This window comes from Sciurus vulgaris (genome assembly GCF_902686455.1).
Source record: "Sciurus vulgaris genome assembly, chromosome: 1".
Classification (NCBI taxonomy): domain Eukaryota; kingdom Metazoa; phylum Chordata; class Mammalia; order Rodentia; family Sciuridae; genus Sciurus; species Sciurus vulgaris.
The window spans coordinates 6,587,990-6,604,984 of NC_136461.1; the positions used below are offsets into that span (position 1 = coordinate 6,587,990).

Consider the following 16,995-nt stretch of genomic DNA (forward strand, 5'->3'; position numbering starts at 1 on the left):
CCCTGCAGGGACGACGAGCTTTTCCAGTACCTGCTGCAGCTGGTGCAGGTGCTCAAGTACGAGTCCTACCTGGACTGCGAGCTGACCAAATTCTTGCTGGACCGGGCCCTGGCCAACCGCAAGATCGGCCACTTCCTTTTCTGGCACCTTCGGTAGCTAAATGCACCCCAGCTGGCTCCTTGGGAACCTAGGAAGGCCACTGGGGACGAGGGTCCTCTGGCCTGCTGACCTCATCCCTCCTGGGTGGGGGAGGGGCCGTGTGCCCTCCTGGCCACCTCAGCCATGTCTTCTCCCTCCAGCTCTGAGATGCACGTGCCGTCGGTGGCCTTGCGCTTTGGCCTCATCATGGAGGCCTACTGCAGGGGCAGCACCCACCACATGAAGGTGCTGATGAAGCAGGTGAGGCCCAGAGCGCCTGAGCAGGGTCAGCCCTGGCCCCTTCACAGTGACCCTCCTGGTTCTGGCTCAGGCTCATGCCCACTGCTGCTTCTCCACTCTGCCCGCCAGGGGGAAGCACTGAGCAAGCTGAAGGCGCTGAATGATTTTGTGAAGTTGAGCTCCCAGAAGACCACCAAGCCCCAAACCAAGGAGCTGATGCACTTGTGCATGCGCCAGGAGACCTACCTGGAGGCCCTCTCGCACCTGCAGTCCCCACTGGACCCCAGCACGCTGCTAGCAGAAGTCTGGTGAGCCCTGAGCCCAGCCCCTGTGGAGACCCCCAAGACCCCCTCCCCAGGTGGAACGACCCCCCCTGCCTGCTCCTGCCTGCCGAGGTCAACACTGCCCTCTGCTGGCAGTGTGGAGCAGTGCACCTTCATGGACTCCAAGATGAAGCCCCTGTGGATCATGTACAGCAGCGAGGAGGCAGGCAGTGCTGGCGTGGGCATCATCTTCAAGAACGGGGATGGTGAGCCAGGCTGGGCAGGGGACATTCTGAGGCCTTGGCCTGCCCACCCGGGCCTGTACTGCCCTTCGAGAGGGGCCCCGGGGTACCCTGAAAAGACGGAGCACAGGGCAGGGGTGGGAAGCCCAGCAGACACTCCTGCCCTTCCTCCTGGCCCCTGCAGACCTCCGCCAGGACATGCTGACCCTGCAGATGATCCAGCTCATGGACGTCCTGTGGAAGCAGGAGGGCCTGGACCTAAGGTGGGGGCCTCACAGGGCCAGAGCCTGCGCCTCTGGGGGAGTCCCTGGTCAGAGCCGTCACCACCTGTCAGCTGGGAGGGGGCTGTTCTCAGAGGAGCAGCTGGAGGCGCGTGGGAAGGCCATTCCTGGGGCTCAGCTCCCGTTCCCTGGCTTCCTGCCGCAGCCTGGGGAGCAGCGGCACCTTCTTCCAAGCCCCCGGCTCGTTCTTTTCAGAGCAAACAAGAACCCAGCCAAGGCGCGCTCTGCATCCAGGGTGCCTCCAGCCCTCAGCAACTTGAGTGGCCACGTCCCCTACGACTCCATTGGGTGGCTCAAGCTCCTGGGTCCAGCAGCCCCCGGGAACACCCTTGGCCAGTGTCTGCCTTCCCTCCTCGCATGCTAGGATGACCCCCTACGGCTGCCTTCCCACTGGCGACCGCACGGGCCTCATCGAGGTGGTGCTGCACTCGGACACCATTGCCAACATCCAGCTGAACAAGAGCAACATGGCAGCCACGGCCGCCTTCAACAAGGACGCCCTGCTCAACTGGCTCAAGTCCAAGAACCCTGGGTAGGTCTCTTCCCCCGGTGGATACTTCCCCCTTTCCGGCAGAGGTTCGTTAGAGTGGAAGGAGAGGGAAGGCCTGTGGCAGGCTCCCTGGCTGCTGGGCTCAGCTGAGGACCAGCCCACATCTGGGTTGGGGTGGGGACAGGAAGGTCACTGTTCCTGAGTGTCAGGTTTTGATTGCTATGTAAGGCTAAGCAAAGTTTTGGGCCTTAAAACAACCACCCTGTGTTGTCGGTCACAAATCTGCAGCTGGAGCGGGCTCCACTGAGTGGTTCTGCTCTGGTTTGAAACGGCTGGTGAGACAGCTAGCATCTGGCACTTTGCCTGAGCCCAGAGGGTCTACCGAGGCCCCAGTAACATACCCAGGGACCCGCTGTCAGTCGTGCCTCTTCATGTGGCCTCTCTTCGTTTAACACATCAGCCTTGGCTTCTCTGTATGGTAGGAGGAGGGGGCAAGTTCAAGCCGGGCAAGGTGACCTCGGCTCTGGAGTAATGTCCTCCATGTCCTGTAGATGAAAGCAAGTTATAAGGCCAGATTCAAGGGGAGGGCAAACAGAAGGAGCTGCTCCATGGTATGACTATGGTTTGCAATCTTCACCACCCAGGGAGGCCCTGGATCGAGCCATTGAGGAGTTCACCCTCTCCTGTGCAGGCTACTGTGTGGCCACCTACGTGCTGGGCATTGGTGACCGGCACAGCGACAACATCATGATCCGTGAGAGTGGGCAGGTAAGGGGCACTGTGGGCAGCTGCCCTGTGGGCCTATCCTCCAGCCCTGGCCCGCTGGCCCCTGGCTGTCTCTCCCCAGAGCCTCTCTTTGTGACGCCTATTTGGTCTCTGCCCTTCCCTCCCCTCAGCTGTTCCACATTGACTTTGGCCACTTTCTGGGGAATTTCAAGACCAAGTTTGGAATCAACCGGGAGCGAGTCCCATTCATCCTCACCTATGACTTTGTCCATGTGATTCAGCAGGGCAAGACAAGTAACAGCGAGAAATTTGAAAGGTAAAGGTGCCAGGGCCCCAGCCAGGGGGCAGGGTCGGGGACTCAGCCCTCAGCCTACCTTCTGGCCTCCCCCCGAGGGGTGCTGCCTTCGCTGCAGACACACCCGCAACCCCAGAATGCCCTCTTGAGCAGCGGGAGGAGGAGGTTCGTGGGTGGCATAAGAGGCAAACCTGGGCAGGGGCATTGGTTAGAGGAACCAACTGGGCACACCGGTGACCAAGCTGAGGGCAGACACTCGGGGCAAGTGCTGCTTGAATCCAGACCGGCTGCTGGCGTTGGGCTGGGAGTGGCTGGGAGGCCCAGGGCCTCACTGGCTGCCTCCTGCAGGTTCCGGGGCTACTGTGAACGGGCCTACACCATCCTGCGGCGCCACGGGCTCCTCTTCCTCCACCTCTTTGCTCTGATGCGGGCGGCAGGCCTGCCTGAGCTCAGCTGCTCCAAAGACATCCAGTATTTGAAGGTACGCCGGCAGGGCCACCCCAGGCCAGGAGTCATCACACACTTTGCAAGGCCTGCCCACGGGGCCCCTCATGCCATCCCAGGCCCAGCAGTGCTGTCTGGTGGGAAGTGGCCAGAGCGGTGAGCTACCTGGGGCTAGCCCGCCCAGTTGCAGACGCACCGTGGCCTTTGGTCACCCCATGTGTCCTCAGTGTCTTCCATGCATGAGATAAGGTTCCTTTCTAGGTTTGCAAGATGCTCTTCCTTCCGTGTCTTCAGGTGGGGGGTGGCAGGCGGAGGGGAGGGAGCCTGGCTTTGGACACTGCAGGGTACTCCCTAAAGCTGCTCCTGCCCTTCTCACAGTCAAGGTGAGGCTGCCTGGCCATCTGGTGGCCTCAGGGCCAAGACACCTTTGGCATCTCAATCTGAGGGTAGGCTAGGGGATCTGTGTGCGTTTGGGGTCAGAGCTTTCCCGAGGGAGATGTGGGTGGCTCTCTCCGAATCCCCAGCCTGCAGTTCTTTTAGGAGGGAATTTCAAATACCCTGAGGAGGCGGGAGTACAGGGAAGCAGAAGGGTTGCCTGTGTGGCGGGAGAGGACCCCCGAATGTGGACGCTGCTGTGATGATTCTGTCCCAGGACTCACTGGCGCTAGGGAAGACGGAGGAGGAGGCGCTAAAGCACTTCCGCGTGAAGTTCAATGAAGCCCTGAGGGAGAGCTGGAAGACCAAGGTGAACTGGCTGGCACACAACGTGTCCAAGGACAACCGGCAATAGCGGCCACCTCCCAGCTGCCACTCGCTGGCAAACCGTCCTGGGCCAGAGCCCCTCGGTTGTCCTAGAAGGGGCCTAAAAGCCTGAACTGCACCTCGTGTTAAGAACCACACAACTGCCTTTTGTTTACACTGGTTATTTATTTATGACTCGAAGCATTTAAGGAACCAAGCAGCCATAAATGGAAACGCATCCTTGTGCAGAGGAGGGGCGCTGTCCCTGTGTCCCCATCAGAGCACTGAGTCGGGCACCTTGAGGCTGTACCTTGCTCACCTGAGGACTGGCATCCCGTCTTCCAGATGGTGGATCTCGCCCAGCAGGACTGACCTCGTGGGGAGCCTTCTTCCCCGGCTCCCCACCCAGCAGTTACCTGGTGCCTCCCGTCCAGACAGGACGCCTCAATCCCCAGCTCACCTCCTGCCACCTGCGTGGCCCACCCTGCCTGTCCTCCATTGACCAAGTCCCGGGCAGCTCCCGAAGAAGCCGGGGTACCTCTAGACTCAGGGAAGCTTGCTCGTCACTGCTGAAGTGACTCTCGGGTACCAGGTGCCCCCACCTCTTTTATCTGCGGGTAAGAAAATAATAGCCAAACTATTTACTGAACCTCTACAGCTCGGGTGGAGCCTGCCTCCCCCAAGGATAGTACAAAACTATGAGCTTGGCAGAGCTTGTCCTGGTCAAGGTGAAAGGTCAGAGTGCTGCCTGCTCCGGCAGGTTTCAAGGAAGGGACGGGGCTTGATGTTCCCCGGGCTGGCCTTTGAGAACATGCTGGGAGTAATCCCGGCAGCGGGAGGTAAGTTTCTCTCTGAGGGCACTTAGTTTGAAATGGTCCAGGCTTAGCCTCAGGCTTCCCAAAGGGCTGGACAAGGGCAGCTGTCCCTACTGCAGGTTCCTGGGCCTCTCCCAGCTTTCTGAAGCCCTCTGGTGAGGCGGCCAGAACTTGGGCTTTTAGAAACCCACAGCAGGCTGGGGCAGAGCTCAGTGGTAGAGCATGTGCTTAGCATGCACGAGGCCCTGGGTTTGGTCCCCAGCACTGCACACAAAAACGAGTTTTTAAAAAGAAATCCCTGGTAATCCTGATGCACGAGTAGCCCACTCAAGACCTGCTGGGTCACTGCTGATCTCTCAGGAGCCTCCCAGGACTTGGCAGGGCCAGCAGCAGCTGCCCCCCAGCAGCCCAGGTGCACAGCCTAAACGGGATTCCAGGGGCCAGCTCCCTCCATCTTGGATGGCTGTGGTGCCAGAGCACCGGCATCGTCTGCAGCAGCCAGAGGTCACACTCTTGTTCCCAACTAAATTAATCAGGCCATCCGCCTCCTTTGCAATAGGAAAAGCCGTGCGTGCGTGTGTGTCGTGTTATTTATTGAATCGCGTCTGGGTGCTCCGTGGAGTGGGCTGCAGACTTTGCACACCCTCAGCAGTTTCTGGGTGTGTGGTCTGTGTGCCTGGGGAGAATATGTTCTATTTTTTTAAGTCGTTTCATGTTTCTGTATGGGAAAGGCAAGTTCAATATCACTGATGTGGGCTGAGTCTGTGCAACCTTTTGTCACGAGAGATAAAGGCAAGTGGAAAGAATAAAAGCCTTTTTATGTTTTTACGTTCTCGGCTCAAAAAGAAACAAAGGAACACAGAGTTAAAACACGGCAGAAAGCAGAACCCACTCTGGCTGGAGTTAGAACCAGAACTTTATTGTAGTGTGCACACTTCCCGACCTAGCATCAATATACACATCCGGGAGGGGACACTGTGGGGCTACAGACGGTATGGGGACGCCCCTCTCTGTGTTAGCATCTACCATTGTCTAAACAGCAGCTATGGGGACTGGACGTGGGAGGGCGGCCACACAACACAGCCCGGCCGTCAGTGTCCTTAAAACGAGCAGTGAGGACACAGACGGTGTGCAGGACCACCCCGGGGTTACGGTCTGGCATCTGACACATACACGAAGCGCGGCGCGGCTCCAGACCCCACTCTTTCTCTCCTTTGCCTCCCCACGGAGCAGGGCAACGGGACTCCTGGCTGCTGGAGTGAGGGGTCTGACCCCCGATGCAGGGGCATCCCACAGGGGCTGGGGTGGGCAGATGCAGACTGTTTTGGAACATTCTAGCACTCTGCCTTGGGGCCTCAGGGTCTCCCTTCCTCCATTCCGAGTGCGGATCCCTCAGGGAACCGCAACTCTCTCCCAACCAAGTGGTTGAGTGATCTGCACCATGGCGGGCAGTCTCCATGCTCCAGAGACCTTCAGCAGCAGGGAATGTACATTTGTGAAGCATCAGCTACAGGCCGCACACGGCCCGGGGGCAGCGAAGGGAGCTGCTGGTCCTGGGAGGAGTGCCTAAGAGGCGGGGACCCCACCACCCCAACACCATGCCAGAAGAGCAGAATCCCGAAGAAAAGACCTGGCTAGGTCCAGACCCCAAACACAGACCCTGATCTGGTCCCAAGTGGCACACCGAAGCCTACAGCCCCACACCCTGGCCAGGGTGGGCGGGCCTCCCCCTCCTGGTCTCCTGCGGGGAGGGAACCGGAGCCAGGGCCCTCCACTTCACGTCCCAGTCCTGGACTACACTAGCACAAAGGACATGGAGAATCCCAATTTATTTACAAAATATTAAAAAGTCAGTTGATCATCTACATATTAACCCCATTCTGCCATTTTATACATGCACTAGGTTTGGAAAAAATAAAAACTTTAAAAAAAAAAAAAAAGAAAAGAAAAAATGATTATCAGGTGGGAATGAGCAATTTTTACCCTTTGTCAGCAAGTCCAATCATTGCGACTTTTCTGAAGGTGCAAGAGGCGGGCGTCCCAGGCAGAGGCCTGTGGTGCTGTGGCCCTGTGCCGGTGGGAGGCGGCAGGAAGGAAGGGCCAGCTCCTGGTTGGGGGAAGAGCGACCAGCGGGGCGGGCAGAGGGCGGGAGGCTATAGTCCTACACACCGGGCGGGCGCGGGCGATCAGCAACGGGGGTCTGCAGACCTGCTGGTTGAAGTGACTTTATACATCGAGGACCCACGGGCCGGGAGACGGGTGCAGACGTTGGGAGGCGGGACGCAGGCGCCCAGGGCTGTCAGTAGCTCAGCGTGGAGTCGTCCCACTCCAGCTGCTGCTGCCGGTTCGGGTTCTGGCCGTCCCCAGGGCCGCCCTCCTCCTCCTCGCTGCTCTCTGACTCGGCGCTGGTGATGTCTTCCTCCTCCTCTCCATCCTCGCTCTCTTCCTCCTCTTCCTCCTCCTCCTCCTCCTCACTGCTGTGCTGGTCTTCATAGGTCTGCAAAGAGAGGGTGGCATGAGTGCAGCTCGAGGCCCAGTCACCCAGGGTCGCCTTCCAGGAGTGGCAGCAGGAGGAACACGCCCCCCAGCAAGAGACTGCCCAGGCAGCGGCCTCTCCCGACTGCAGTCCAGGGTGCAGGGCTCCAGGACAGGGTGGTGCTCAGGCCCCTCAGCAGAGAACTGTCTCTGGACAGAGCGGGAGGGAGTACCAGCCCGGAGCCAGCTCATCCAGAAGGCGTCCCTGAGCCTCGGTTTACCCGTGCGCACAGGAGGACCCCAGCTGGCAGAGGCGTGTGGCCGTGAGGGCCGGCACAGGGAGGTGCCCGCCGGCACCCACCTCCATGGGGTTCACGGTGATGGTCAAGGCAGAGTCGTCCCAGTCCATCTCGTTCTCCTTTCCTGAGTCCTGGTCCCGCATGGTTCGCTGATGTGCAGCCCGGATCCGAAACACCCCCAGGATGATCATGAACACCAGGAAGCTGACGCACACCACGATCACCACGGTGGCGGTGCTCGGGACGACTGTTGAGTCAAAGGACAAACAGGGCTCAGCGAGGCCGCCCAGCCAGAGGGTCTTCCCGCCCGCCCTCCTCCATGATCCTGGGACAGGACGCTCCACCCGACCCCCAGAGATCAGGAAACACCAGAAAAGCTCTGCCCGGTGTCAAACCTGCTGGGTCGAGGTGGCTGCGGGCGGGCTCACCTCCTCACGGTGACGGGAGCAGGCGGGGCTGCCGTGCTCCCAGCCAGGGGAGACAGGGGCCTCCCCTGGGCCCTGCGTGATGCTCAGTGTTTCCTCCCAGGGATTCCCGAGTCCTACCTGCGAAGGGGTGAGGACTGGCCAAGTTGTGCCCCGACAGGTCGACGAAGGAGCGGTGCTCAGGGTGAACGAACTGTGGCTGGGCGGCCATGTGGCTGGCGTGCTCCATGGGGCTGGCGGTGTGGATCACGTTCACCTGTGATGACAGCGAGAAAGGATCACTGGGACGGGCGCCGCGAGCGTGTCCGGGAAGGGGGGCGGGGGGGGGGTGGCAGCAGCCAGTGTGAGAGGGGGACCCAGCCGGGAGCAGTCACGTCCGTGACCAGGAAAAAAAAAGGTGAGCACTTAGAACAAGCCGATGTCGTCCCATGTCCCCCGCTGTGCTGACGATCCACGAACAGCGCACTTTACAAAACCTCCATCCACCAAAGCTGCAGACAAACCTCTGGGCCTAGTCACCCAGGAAGGGCCTGGTACAACTTTCCTCCTTGACCCCAAAACCCGGCCACAGGAGAGGCAGCACAAATCATGACCACTGATTTCCTTTCTAATCAGTTACCCTTTGGCTCAAATAAAACCCTCATCGGCATTGTGGAGCGAGCCCTCTGCTGCGACTGGGGTCATGGTGAGGACCAACTGCCAAGGATGACTCCAGGTCCGCCTCCCCAGACCACAGCAGCCTTGAGCGATGAAGAAGCCACAATAGAGGCCGCTGAAGGCTCCGGAGCAGGGTGCTGCCCTCTGCGGCTGTGATCTGACAGCGGCCACTGCCAGCCGCAGCGGGGTCGACCCTGCCTGGGGTGGGTCCCTGCCTCAGCCCACAGACCCGACTTCACTCAGCAAACCAGCGACCTGGCACAGCTACAAAGACTCTGCAGCTCCCCACTGCGCCTCGTGCCTCATGTGAGAAACCTTAAGCAACGACCTCGTCCTCCGCCACAGCGTCCTCTGCCACTGGCTCTCCATCCCCCCCCCAGGGTTCCTCAGGCTCCACTTGGGCTGCAGCAGCTGGTGAAGGGAGCAGCAGCTCAACCTGACCGCGCCGCCTCGAGCACAAGCCGCCGTACAGACGGCACAGGTCTGACCACAGCAGACCAGGCTGGACCGGGCTGCCGCTCCGGGGACCAGCCTCATTTGCCTCCATGAGTGTGCTACAGACTGGCATCTGCCAACATCAGGGCCAGAGACAGGGCCCTCCGTCACCATATGGCTGGCTCTGGACCTATACGCACCTCCACCTTAAATTCATTGCTGAGGTAGCGGCCATTGAGCTCAGAGCAGATGAGCTTGAACTTCCGGTCAAGCAGGGACCTGGTGTGCCAATTCCGGTAGCGCAAGAGGTGCAAAACCTCCTCGTAGCTGGCCATGGTGTCCACGCCTGCAGGGTCAAAGTCGAGAAAGTGCCTGGTAGCTTCAGTTAGGAACCTGGGTGGGGCCAGAGCCATGGCCCCAGTGCCTGGATCGGGTTCCTAGGTTGCTGAGCTAGTGGGCCACACGTCTGTGGCTTTCCAGTCGGGGAAACAAAGCAGAGCGTGCGGGGCATTTTAAGGGCACATGCTAGCCCCCATCCTACGTGAGCGCCGCGTCCCCCTCCTGTGCAGAAGGGGGCAGTGTGGGGCAGTGGCGGGGCCCGCCTCGCCTCACCTGTGAAGACCACGCCCAGGGCAGAGCGGCTCACTGTGAGGCCCGTGTGCTGCAGCCGCGCCGTGTCCACCTCCAGGCTCTCCTGCTCGGGGTTCAGCTCCTCTCCCTCCACCGTGACCTCGCAGGTGTCCAGGTCGTGCACAATCTCCTCGGACACCAGGGACTCTTGAACTGCAGAAACGGCCCAACCAGAAGTCACAGAGGCTGTGGGGCCAGCCAGATGGTCGCCCCTGATGAAGCCCGCCCACGCTCACGCTCACCCCCTTTCAGGTCCAGCAAGAGGCAAGAACCGGAGGTTGCCGAGGGGTGGCTGGGGAGGAGCGTGAGATCAGCACGCTCACGGCCCTGGGCCGGATCCCAGGACAGATCAATCAATCAATCAAACGAGGGCACCTCAATGAACCCTGGGCAAGAACGGTGGGGCCACTGTCCTCCCACGGACTGAGCCTGAAGACCCACCTCAGAGCCGTAGATCCAGCAGAGAAAGACAAAAGGACCCAGTGACACCAGGCACGACGGAAGTCCTCCCAGGCACGGAACCTCCCACCACCTCAGAAGGAAAGGGACGGTGCGCGTGCGGCAGCAAGGGTGCTCCCGGCCAGGCTGCACGCGGCGCGGCCGTTACCTGTGGGGTCTTCGGGTCCGTCCCCCTCAGGCTCCACTTCTCGCGTGATTGTGCTGATGATTCGAAGCTCGGGAAACAGGAAAACCCCTTCTGAGCCCTCAAACTCCGACGCTGCTCGGGCGAAGCGGTGGACGCCACTCAGGCTGATCCTGGGCTCTTCCGGCTGCAAAACCATCACGTAGCCTTCGACCGGGGGGATCGCAATGCAGGGCGCCTCATTAAAACACCTACCCGCAAGAAACAGGAGGCAATCAGGGCCCGAGAGCCACCTGGGAACCCGCAGTTGCGAAGGCCGGTGGGGGGCACTGCACAGCTTCCCACTGCCTGGGGGACGGAGGACGGTGGCCCCATCACGAACCACCGCCATTGGCAGGCCTCCTGCCCCCACCGTGTGGGAGCGTGGCGCTGGCCTGTCCTCACGGAAGGGCAGCCAGGGCGTCTTAAGACCTAAACACACACACTTCTCAACGGTCGCTGAGGAAGAGCGAGCTCATCTCTGGGAGTCGGGACATACTTGACGGTGCTGGTGATTTTGAGCCTGCGGATGCCAGGCGTGGGGAACTGCCGCGAGTTCAGGTAGGAGACGTGCTGCAGGGCCTTGTCCAGCTCCCCGACGTCTTCTCCCTCCAAGGTCAAGGCTGACTGGCTGGGGCTTGCTTGGATCTGAAGTCACAGCAAATGGAGAGAGGAGTGAGGTTCTGATATCGCTGCTGAGGCCCTGGCTGCCCCGGCAGAGGAAGAGCCTGCACTGATTTGAACTGGTGACTTGAGAAAGAAAAGCTCACATAATTCCAGTGGACATGACCCTCTTACAGGAAGGTGACATCTCAGGTGCAAACGCTATTGTCCCTGAGGTCTGCCTGTCCCGCTGGGCTCCCCTCTTGTGCCCAAGGGGCCCGTGAGCACAGCGCAGGTGGCTGCCCAGCGTTACCTGCACGCCTCTGCCCACGTCTTCAGGGACCTGTAGGTCAAGTCCCTCTTTGCAGGTATACAGGCAGTCGATCACCTTCTTGTCTGCGAGCTTCCCGGAACGGACCGTTAGTCCAGCCAGGTTACCTCGGAAAAACTGGGTCATGTGCAGGTCACCACCTTTGGAACAGGGGGGAGAAGAAAGAAGTCAGGCTTGCGGCCGACACTCCTGGTCCATTTCTAGTGCAGTGTTACCGGTGGTGGCAGCTCGATGGAGGGACATGCGGGTTAGTTCAGACCACATCCTGTTAGCCTTGCCGTCTACATGGAAGCGCAATGAAGACATTAAACCGTTGTGATCATGCATGTGGCCTGGAGGAGGGGAGCTAGGGGTCCCTCACCCAAGCCAGGAAGCTGAGCGGGCCCATCAGAGTCCCACAGACACACTCTCCCTGGCGATGGTGGCTACCCTGCACCCACCACTGGGGAGCAGAGTGACACTCCCCATCAGCCCTTTGGGCCACTGCCTGCTAGCCAGCTGAGCGCCCTGTGGGCTGCTTCCCCAACTGGGAACACACTGGAGCCGCACAGGAACACAGGGACATCTGAAGCCACGCCCTGCGCCAGGTCTGCTGAGGCTCTTCAGAAGCCACTGTTTGTCGAGTCCCCTCATTTCTGTCTCCTACTTCTGAAGATAACCAGGAAGCAGAGACACGACCAGGAAAACAAAACCCCAGAAGATGGCCCTTGACGGACTACGACAGAGCCGAAATCTAACCCTGCCTTCAACTGAAGGAGAAGAGACGGACCTTCAGCAACGGGTCTCGTCTGGCAAGGGCACTGCACACAGCAAGTTTTCACTAGGGATCGAGATTTCTCAGAAGTGACTATTTAAACTTTGGTACCCGTCAGACAGAAAATCCAGAAAAGAGTCTTTTCCTGTCTTGTGGCTCAGCCACGTGAGCACCATGCGGTGGCCTCCCAAACCCAGCCTAGAGATTCGGCAGGGAGCCCTGTGCAGCAGGACCAGGGTAACCTTGATGAGACTAAAAGCCCATGAGCAATGGCGTGAACGCCCACGTGCGGTCACTTCCGTGGGGTCGTGGGGCGGGGTGGGGGTAGGAAGGGAGTACAATGCAGAGAAGCCGCTGGGAGGGCATCCAGGACCAAAATGCAACTTGCGTGTTTCATGCGACACGTGGAATGAATCAATGTCTCATCTTTAAATGAAACACAACAGTGAACTGTAGGGGGGAAAAATCCAGCGACCTGCAGAGGCCATAGTCACAGGCTCAGTCTCATTGTCACTTTCAACTCCTGAATACTCTGTAGAAAAGCAAGACAGACAACAGAAAAGGACCGACAGGTTAGGCTCTTCAAAGTGGACGGCGAAGTCAGATTTGAAGCAACCAAATACACAACCCCAAGAGAAAACCCCTCCTCAGCCCTCTGTGGGACACATTCCACCTGGGCGCAAGCTGGTGCTTGATCATCCGTCCTGCAGACGTGATGTCCACACCCCGCACACCTTCCTCTACTCCGTCTTTCATCTCCTCCCCGCTGCAATACCAATTAGGGTTAAAATATGAAGAATAAAAGCACAGACAGGGAATTCACGGCTCCCAGCCACCTGAGCCACGTGGAGGGCACCTCCAGCAGCACCGACCTGACGCGACCTGCCAACCCTGGGCCCACTCTGCCCTCCTTCCAAGCAGGGGCGGCATTTGCGCACAGTGGGACGGTGCACACAAGGGCCCAGCGTAAACACACCTCTGTGCTTTTTGGAACCTTCACACGAGTTTGCATCTGCCTGGACCTTTAAGCAACAGAAGACACTGAGAGCACTTTCTCCAAGCAGAGGTTAAGGACCTCACAAGACAGGGCAGCCGGGGCCCTGCACCAGCCACAGCTGCCGCAGCTGCAGATCAGGGTTCAGAGCACGAGGCCCAGCAGCGGGTGCTCGTCCCCCAATGGAGTGCAGGTCAACATGTGAGGACCATGCTGTGGGGAGCGCCTCCCTCGAGGCTGCTGTGGACACTGGTCCCCGTGGTCTACTGAGGTACCTCTGTGCAGCAGGTGGGAAGAGCCGTCCAGGTGCCAAGCCAGACTGTGCCTGGCATAGCCCCCACACCCATGCGACGCCCTTGCAGGGTGACACTGCCTTGAGATGTAGTTGCTCCCCAGGGCCCAGCTTTCTCCCCACAAGCTAGCAAGGAAAGCATTTCCCATCCACCAAAAGGAGAAGGGCATCCTCCATATCGTCAGCCACACTGTGCAGGGTTTGAGTGTGTTTGGTTCAGGAATTTAAGCGAACTTTCCAGCTAAAAGTGCTGAGATGGCTGAGGTAAAGCGAGTTGAAAGGCTACAAAGTGAGCACTATCTGACAGCAGAGCTACTGTGACATGAACAGGAGCCACAGGCAGCAGTGTGGGACACGGTGGCTTATGTGAACCACAGAGACAAAGCTTTGGGATAAAGCGTCTCATTTAGGTCCACACCTGTACTTTTACTCTAGTTTAAAAAACATTATTCAGAAGTTATTGTTTAATCTAGGAAGCACTGAATTGAAAATTTAAGAATATCAATTTAGAAAACCCTCATAATTTATTTCTCATTCCTTAGTCTTGCATTCCATTTCCTCGTGGTTGCCACCAAAATTAAATCTGGGATCCACTGAAGAGGTGCATGCCAATACACTGCCTTGTTTCTCTTCATTTTAAAGAATCTGCAAGAAAATTATGAAATTTGAATTCTCCCAAGATAAGTAGATCTGGCCGGGCATGTTGACGCACGCCTGTAATCCCAGTGACTTGGGAGGCCGAGGCAGGAGATCACAGGTTCAAGACCAGTTTCAGTAATTTATCAAGACCCTTTCTCAAAATAAAAAATAAAAAGGGCTGGGGGATGTAGCTCAGTGGTAGAGTACCCCTGGGTTCAATTCAAAAGAAAAAAAAAAAAAATCTGTCTTGGGAATCAGGCCCACCCTCACCCCATAAATTTCTAACCCCAGTCAAGCTATTGTTTTTTTAAGGGAGAGAAAATATTCAAAAGTCTGTTCAGGGAGCTCATGTAGTGACGGTGATGCCCTGAAATGACAAGAAGCAGTCAAGTAGGGGCACACGAACCTCCAGGGGAGACTAAGGGGTCCGTGAACTTGAGTGGAAAAAACAAAAGCTTATTTCCACTCGCTTCTGCAATCTGGCATTTCCTTTGGTTATGAACGTAGATGACATCCACAGCAACGTTAGCAGGAACTGCAACCTGTCACCAGTAAAATTCACCGGAATTTTCATATCATGCCATAGCCGCTGCAGATATCAAAGTACTGTCACAAAGTCCTTCAGCTTTGAAACTACAGGTCCTGCCACTGGCCTGTTCTCCAGTGGTGACCAGAGCACCACAGGCATACCTTCAGCATGAGGGGTGTGAGTCCAGTAACTGGTTCTCTGAATTTCCCAGGGGCCTGTGCACTGAATGCTATAGACTAGGGGCCTCCAGGCTTCGGCAAACCAGCAAAGGCTCAGCTTCCCAGCAGACATTCAAATGTCCTGCCCTGGCCGGTCAGAGCACAGGCTTCTGAGGGTGCTGCTTCCCAGGCTCGCATCTTGGCTCCGTGGTTACCCACTGGTTAACTGTGGGCTTGGTACTTCTCTGAGCCTGTTTCTTCAGCTACAAAGCAGACCCTATGGATTACTAGAGGTCATGGTAATGGAGCTGGTCCACAGCCGGAGCACGCAAGCAGGACGGAGCAGTGCAGCTGCTCTGGTGGGGGTCACACCCATCACATGCCCCACAGAAACTCTCCACCCGTGGCAGGAGCAGGCCTGTTCCCTGACCAGGTTCCCACCAGCCCGCCAAACGCCAAGCACTTGGCAGAGTCTCTCAGTCCAAAGATTCCCACGTCCTCTCTGTTTCTGCACCTGATTGCTGACTGCTGCCTCTTTGTTCTTGGAAACTTCGATAAGCAGATGCTTGGTAAACCCGTTCCCACAATTAGACACCCGCCCCGTGCTGCTCCCTCCCAGTGAGCGGGAAGGCTGACATGCGTGCTGGGCCCGCAGTCACCTTTACTGAGCACCTCGGACGGGCTGTGCCAGAGCATGACACGGCAGTGTTCCCAGAAAGGCTACGTGCAGGAGGAGGAAGGGAAAGGCAAAGGTCGAGGAGTGAGGGCACGGGGTGCAGGGTGCCCTACGAGCCCACTTGCACCAGCGCGGCAGAGGCCCAGCTCCTTGGCCTGGCCTGGGGAGCGCTGCCCTTACCTTGCCAGCAAGCCCCGACCACAAGCTGCGTTTCTATCTTGGATGGATGGAGTGGATGATCCTCGGTCACGGAGAAGGGCTCGTGAGGGACACCATCCACGTAGAGAGCCACGCTCGGGAACTCCACGTTGAGGACAAAGTGGTGCCACTCCTCGTCACAGACCTACCAGAAGCCAAGGAAGCACACGCTGCCAGCCTGCCCTCCGGTCCACAGCCGTGGAGAGAGCGGCCAGCGGGCACGGAGAAGGGGCCCACAAGGAACACTTGCTGCCCCGACGAGAGGACTTAAAAGTCTAGTGACGAGGTGTCCTGCACACATCTCACCAACAGGGACCGAGCAGCAGCTCTGGGCACTTCCTTCTCTGTGGGAGCTGCCCAGTCCCCCTGCCTCAGCAACCCGAGTTGCTGGGATTCCAGCCGGGTGCCGCCACAGCTGGCCTGCCTCAGATTTCTTGGAAATTATTAAGCTATTTTTGAGGAGGTTAACAAAAATTAATGGGGAATGGGAGTAACAATGAGCAAGACTGACCAGGAGCTGGCCACAGCCAAAAGGGTTGCAGGGTTGCTTTGTACGATCATCTGCCTGTTTTTACATGTCTGAAATTTTCCATGATTAAGTTTTTAAAAATATATAACCAAAAGAAACTAAATGTAACACAGGTCACAGTGACTACCAAAGAAGCATACCTAAAATGGCTATTTATGTAATAAACTGTTTTTTCCAGATTATACCTTTCTTTAATTTCTTAGAAAATATTATGGTTGAAAAATATTTATGTAAATAAAACTACATCAGGAAGAGGTGAACACACCGGCAGAGCACGCCCCTGTTCCATGGCCACACTCGTCCTTCCTCACTCACCTTCCCTATTTCTATCTGGGAGCCCTTTTAGACAATATTGTATCCCAGCAGCCGCAGGCACGCCCGGCCAGGCCAGGCTCTGCCCGTGAGCTCCAGGAGCCTGGAAAAAGCAAGCTAGGACAACAGGGACTGGCCAAAGAGTCCCCCCTTGTCCAATCAAGGGAAGAAAGGGTCTGCTCTGATTCCAAGAAGGCTTTCCCAGGTGACAGTGTCCCCTCATTTCCTGTGACGCGTGGATTTTTTTGTGGATATTTCCTTTTTATCACAGCAACTGCTGGAAAATTAGCTTTGCAGAGATATAACATCATCAAAAGGAATGTGATATGATCTAATATCAAAACTATTTACCACTCAGGCTAGTGGCTCAGGGGGATCTGAGCGATGTCAAGATTGCTCGAAAGTTTAAAACATGCTATGGTGCCCCAAAGTGCTGAAGGGCCGTGAATAGCTCTGTCGCCCTGGGGTCCTCAGCATGGTCTTGAAGCCCAGGCCTTAAGTAACAAATGAATAAACAAATACAAGGATCTCAATCCAATTTTTTAGCAAATGCTCCTTACCCAAAAGTATTTTGAATTTAAAATGTGTAATTTTATATCAACATTTTACACATAAATTCGTGGAAAAAACTGAGGCTTCCAGCGGAAAAGAGTTAAACAGATTTAATTTGCTATCCTCTTAACCACAGATACAGAAATAAAATCATAAATATACAGTGACTATTCACAGCCAGCCATGTGCAAGGTTGCAGAAGCTAATTTC

At 57.3% G+C, this 16,995-nt stretch overlaps 2 protein-coding genes across 5 annotated transcripts in view; one reads left to right on the plus strand and one right to left on the minus strand.

Moving 5' to 3' along the window:
• Window positions 1–6,574, plus strand: part of PIK3CD (phosphatidylinositol-4,5-bisphosphate 3-kinase catalytic subunit delta) — a 46,957-nt gene extending 40,383 nt beyond the window's left edge. For both annotated transcript variants that reach the window (XM_079142895.1, XM_079142896.1), the window contains exons 15-24: window positions 9–152; window positions 300–399; window positions 508–686; window positions 798–907; window positions 1,068–1,146; window positions 1,529–1,696; window positions 2,299–2,422; window positions 2,551–2,696; window positions 3,024–3,156; window positions 3,772–6,574. In XM_079142895.1, the coding sequence (XP_078999021.1) occupies window positions 9–152; window positions 300–399; window positions 508–686; window positions 798–907; window positions 1,068–1,146; window positions 1,529–1,696; window positions 2,299–2,422; window positions 2,551–2,696; window positions 3,024–3,156; window positions 3,772–3,909 (1,321 nt within the window). In that variant the 3' untranslated portion in view covers window positions 3,910–6,574. The remainder of the gene's footprint in view (window positions 1–8; window positions 153–299; window positions 400–507; window positions 687–797; window positions 908–1,067; window positions 1,147–1,528; window positions 1,697–2,298; window positions 2,423–2,550; window positions 2,697–3,023; window positions 3,157–3,771) is intronic.
• CLSTN1 (calsyntenin 1) overlaps window positions 5,574–16,995 on the minus strand; it is a 62,009-nt gene continuing 50,587 nt past the window's right edge. For 2 of the 3 annotated variants that reach the window (XM_079142919.1, XM_079142918.1), the window contains 10 exons: window positions 15,375–15,537; window positions 12,382–12,438; window positions 11,135–11,292; window positions 10,718–10,866; window positions 10,204–10,430; window positions 9,579–9,749; window positions 9,167–9,312; window positions 7,995–8,130; window positions 7,512–7,696; window positions 5,574–7,172 (listed from right to left, as the gene is read on the minus strand). In XM_079142919.1, coding sequence (XP_078999045.1) covers window positions 6,975–7,172; window positions 7,512–7,696; window positions 7,995–8,130; window positions 9,167–9,312; window positions 9,579–9,749; window positions 10,204–10,430; window positions 10,718–10,866; window positions 11,135–11,292; window positions 12,382–12,438; window positions 15,375–15,537 — 1,590 coding nt within the window. In that variant the 3' untranslated portion in view covers window positions 5,574–6,974. The remainder of the gene's footprint in view (window positions 7,173–7,511; window positions 7,697–7,994; window positions 8,131–9,166; window positions 9,313–9,578; window positions 9,750–10,203; window positions 10,431–10,717; window positions 10,867–11,134; window positions 11,293–12,381; window positions 12,439–15,374; window positions 15,538–16,995) is intronic. The other variant, XM_079142920.1, reaches the window with a different exon arrangement.